The 4293-nt window shown below is 35.3% G+C and overlaps 1 protein-coding gene across 1 annotated transcript; it reads right to left on the reverse strand.

Annotated features, from left to right (window-relative positions):
* Positions 1 to 609: 609 nt before the first annotated feature.
* LOC105958064 (GEM-like protein 5) lies at positions 610 to 3672 on the reverse strand. Its single transcript, XM_012982069.2, has 3 exons — positions 3208 to 3672; positions 2011 to 2285; positions 610 to 1174 (listed from the first exon to the last, which is right to left on the reverse strand). The coding sequence occupies exons 1-3, from the start codon at positions 3545 to 3547 to the stop codon at positions 965 to 967; spliced, it is 825 nt and encodes a 274-aa protein (XP_012837523.2). The 5' UTR covers positions 3548 to 3672; the 3' UTR covers positions 610 to 964.
* Positions 3673 to 4293: the final 621 nt, after the last annotated feature.

The following is a 4293-nucleotide window of genomic DNA, read 5'->3' on the forward strand; positions in this document are numbered from 1 at the left end:
TTTAATTTATCAAACTTTTAATTTCCATCGTGTCTATTCTCATTTGCCCATTTTCACCATTCATTTATTTCAATCTCATTTCTCGTAGGTAAACACTATCACTTGTCGACCACCGCTAGCCGTCTTGCCTTATGAACTTTATTTATCGTAGAAGTTAAATATAATTAATTATATAGTTTCATTATTCACTTTATACCACTTGTAGAAGTATTTTAAAAATATTGTATTTTATTTTTTAGATTATTTTGTTAAAATATAGAAGCAAAATATTATGAAAGTTAAAAAATAATAATAGTTTTTTTTTTTTTTTTTCTTTATGTTAACGGGTCTAGTGGATCAAAATAGTCTAATTCGGGTATGGATTGTGACGGGTCTGGTCTAAGCTGAACCGAGTTAGATCAAGTCTGAGTTTTATATATTTTTCACGGGTCGAGCCTCAGATTTAAGCAAACCCGGCCAGACCGACCCGGCCAGATCGAGGCTTATTAATGTTCTGCTATGTGCTTTATGATTAATGAATCCAATTCCACTTTGAGGAGGAATTAGTATAACTTTTTTTACTACTTCATAGTGTACATATAACTAACTTGTCATTAGTTGAGAAACAAATTTGGAACCTCAACATGATAATGCTCATTAAGTATCTATCAAGTTAATATAATTTACATTATTCGGGAAACAACCCAAACTCTCCGTACCGACGGCTGAGCCACAGCCACTCGGAACCGAACCGAACTATGGTCAAGTCTAGGTTTTACATATAAACTGCTACTGTTTTATTACAACAGAAACCACAGATCAACTTTTTACAACACAACATAGTAAACGTCCACGCTCAAACTAATCAACTCGATGCTCACATGATATGCATATCATACAAATAAACCCACTTACATGTATATATCTATCTATTGTATGTATCGAAACGTCTAAAACAGAAAGCAAATGCAGCACTTGTTATTAGCTAATGATGGGGTGTAGCGGGAACATTCAGTGTTGCCCTGAAATCGGACACACTATCGAGCAAATGGTGAGAGGCTTTCTCAAAATTGACGAATCCCATGAACCAAAACTCGTGACCGTCAACTGTAATAATATGAATGTAATTCTCCGGTGGGTTTTGTCTCATCATAACTGGATTCACATTCTCTATGTTTCCCAAAGGTATTGCCACCTGTTCAATCCATCATCCAAATACAACCACACGGAAAATTATACATTAACAATCGCCTTCCCATGAACAAATAAAATACCAATAGAACCATAACTACACAATTAGGCCTTGTTTGATAGGACTTATTAACCTTAAACATGTGATTAATCAAAACTAATCTAAATTTGGTAAACATAATTATACTGCACGGAAAATTTTGTAAGATTAGCATGAATAGGAATTATAAATGATAAACAATCCAATTCTTGCACCGCGTGTTCTATGTCTAAATATCCGAATACGTATATTATTGAGGACTCTGAAAAATTGATTCTTAGATAATTTTAAATAATGGCACAATAGAAAAAGGTTCACCCCGAACGAGAAAAGATGTTATACGTAGGCTCTGTTTGGATCAAGGAAAAATGCAAAGTAAAAAAGACGAACCCACTAGGTAAAATAGATACCGTAATTCGTTAGGAGGTAAAATACGAGGCAAAATGATTTGGGGAAAAAAATGCGATACATTTCCCTAAAAAAATGAGGAAAATTATGCGTAAAACGATAGCAGTTTTGAATTACAATTCCTCTACATCCTAGAAAATGGGAGTAGTTCTTCACCTCACGGCAGAAACTTAACAAACATGTCTTCTCGCACAAAGAAAATAATATTCCACAAAATCAATTTTATCACCATCTTCTTTAGTAACCAGACATACTAGATATTCTCAAAAAAAAAAATATTCATTTACTTTTGCGTTTTCATTTTCCCCATTCCGAAATCCATGAACCAAAACAGAGCCATAAATTTATCTCTATAAAATTGGAAGTGTTTATTATTATTATTTTTATTATACCTTGTAGTAACTCCATGCCACCTGGCCGGAGGGAGCATTGAAAGACAAGGGGCGGTCGCTACAGAAAGCCAAACGAGCAGTGGATAGATAGAGTGTACCAGCGACAGGGCCTGTTGTTGTGGAAAGATAACATGCGAATGTCTTCTTCAACTTCTCGTTTGCATCACACGGAAATATCTGCCTGAATAGGGATTCGAATCCACCTTCTGTTATCGCCTTTGCTGTCAAATTTACTTTACCCCATGCTGCTCCAGATACCGACGGCCCTGTTTTTACTGCAAATAAGCATTAACAAATAAATTAGATAGTGGAGAAATTTGATTTTGTTTTTAGCTCTTATCTTGGCTTATCGAACAATTGTACATAGACAGTGGAGAATGCAAAACAAAAGATACATACATTAATTATATAATCGGCCGATTGCTTATAATCCATTAATTAGTAACTTCCTATTTGCCCTTTGTATTTTCTTAACGGGGAGTTACATGCTACCTGGTTATTTACACCGGACGGATTTGAATCGTAGATTTGATTAAATAACTACCCAATAAGCACAGATACACGTAAGTGTATGTGATTATGTGTAGTTCTACCTAAATACATGTTTGATTAAATAACTACCCAGCATAAATAACCAGGTGTAACATTAGGCTGTGTTTGTTATGGTTTTGGAATTCTTTTCACTACTTCCTCAAAATAAAATTATCTTCTTAAAATATTTTCAAAAACATCGGCAAAAAAAATTCAAATATTTCTCTCATTTGACTGTCCCTGCTTCGTGAAAATGGTCTTCACTAAAATATAAATTAAAATCACTTTTATCTTTCAAATTCTTCAACAAAAATACATTTCTCCAACACCTTTTAGATACAATTTGACTTGCTATAGTACAAATTGTCTCATCTCAAAACACAAACAAACTTTATTTTATTTTCAAAATTCTTGTCCCAAATTATTTTTCTCCAGAAATAAAATGGAAACGGAAACCCAAAAGCTTATCAAACATAGCCCTAATTTCTCTTTATGAACCCAATACTTCATACTTTATTACTCAGTATTAGGTTAAATGCAATAAATAGCAGATACAGGATGAAATTCAATCAGTTCAACAAGAAAATAAAAAACTCAATTCCTGAACCATAAAAAAAAAAAAAAAAAAGTGGGGGGGGGGGGTTTGAGGAATAATTATGAACTTACAGTTATGCCATACGTTGCGGGCCATATCTTCGGCTCTGTGACTCCAAGAATTGAAAGTATTGACAACGAATTCAAAAGGGTTGTCGGCGGGCTTTTCGACCGGGGAATAGACAACGTAAGGTTGATGCTGGTAATACTGCTGGGCTGGGGTTTGTGCCTGCCATAGCGCCGCCTGCTGATTGTCGGGGTGAACCGTCGGAGCCGCCGGTGCTCCCATTATGTGGGTGCCCCATTTCTTAGTCTCCTCCTCAGATGGCGGTGGTGCTGCCGACGCCGACGCAGAGGGTTCGTGATGTTCTGGATCTTTTGCTGCTTTCTGATTTTCGTTTGCGCTTGCCATGATCACGATGATGAATTGATGATAAAAAAAAAAATACAAGAATCAGAGTGTATATATAAAAGTGGAGGCAGGTGTAATTTATTGTGAAGATTTATGACGGTGGAAAGAAAGAGAGAAAAGCTTAGGCGCGTGATTTTTCTAGAAGGGTAAATTACAAACACGCCCTGAGGTATGGTCAAATTACAAAAACACCCCTCTTGTTTGGATAATTACAATCACCCCCCTCAACTCCTCAAATTTAGTGGAATCTTCGAGATTAAATGGAATATTATCACTTTTGTACCCGTTTTATCCCATTCAAACTCTACATTATGAAGCAAGATGATCATAATATGTGATTTTTAGCTTGTATATATCACAGTGCATCAGAAACTGTATTTTTTACGCAAAATGAGTACAAACTAGAGCACATTTCACGGAATCTAGATGACTATGTTGAATTTTGCACCATAAAGGTGGAGGTCTAAGAAAAAATCATAGTTGAGGAGGGTAGATGTAATTATCCAAACAAGAGGGGGGTTTTTGTAATTTGATCATACCTCAGGAGGTGTTTGTATAATTTACCCTTCTAGAATTAATGAGGAGATTGCTTTACAGTTGGGTTAGTCGTTCAATTAGACCTCGTTTGGTCCGGGAGATTAGTCATGATTAACTAAATAATAGGAAGGAGTTTGTTTGATGTTTGATATCCCAATAACTTATTGGATATGACCGGCAAATATTATATTAGGGTTATATACAAAAAC

Source organism: Erythranthe guttata, chromosome 11 (assembly GCF_056151865.1).
Source record: "Erythranthe guttata isolate IM_541 chromosome 11, IM_541, whole genome shotgun sequence".
In the NCBI taxonomy this organism is placed as follows: Eukaryota; Viridiplantae; Streptophyta; class Magnoliopsida; order Lamiales; family Phrymaceae; genus Erythranthe; species Erythranthe guttata.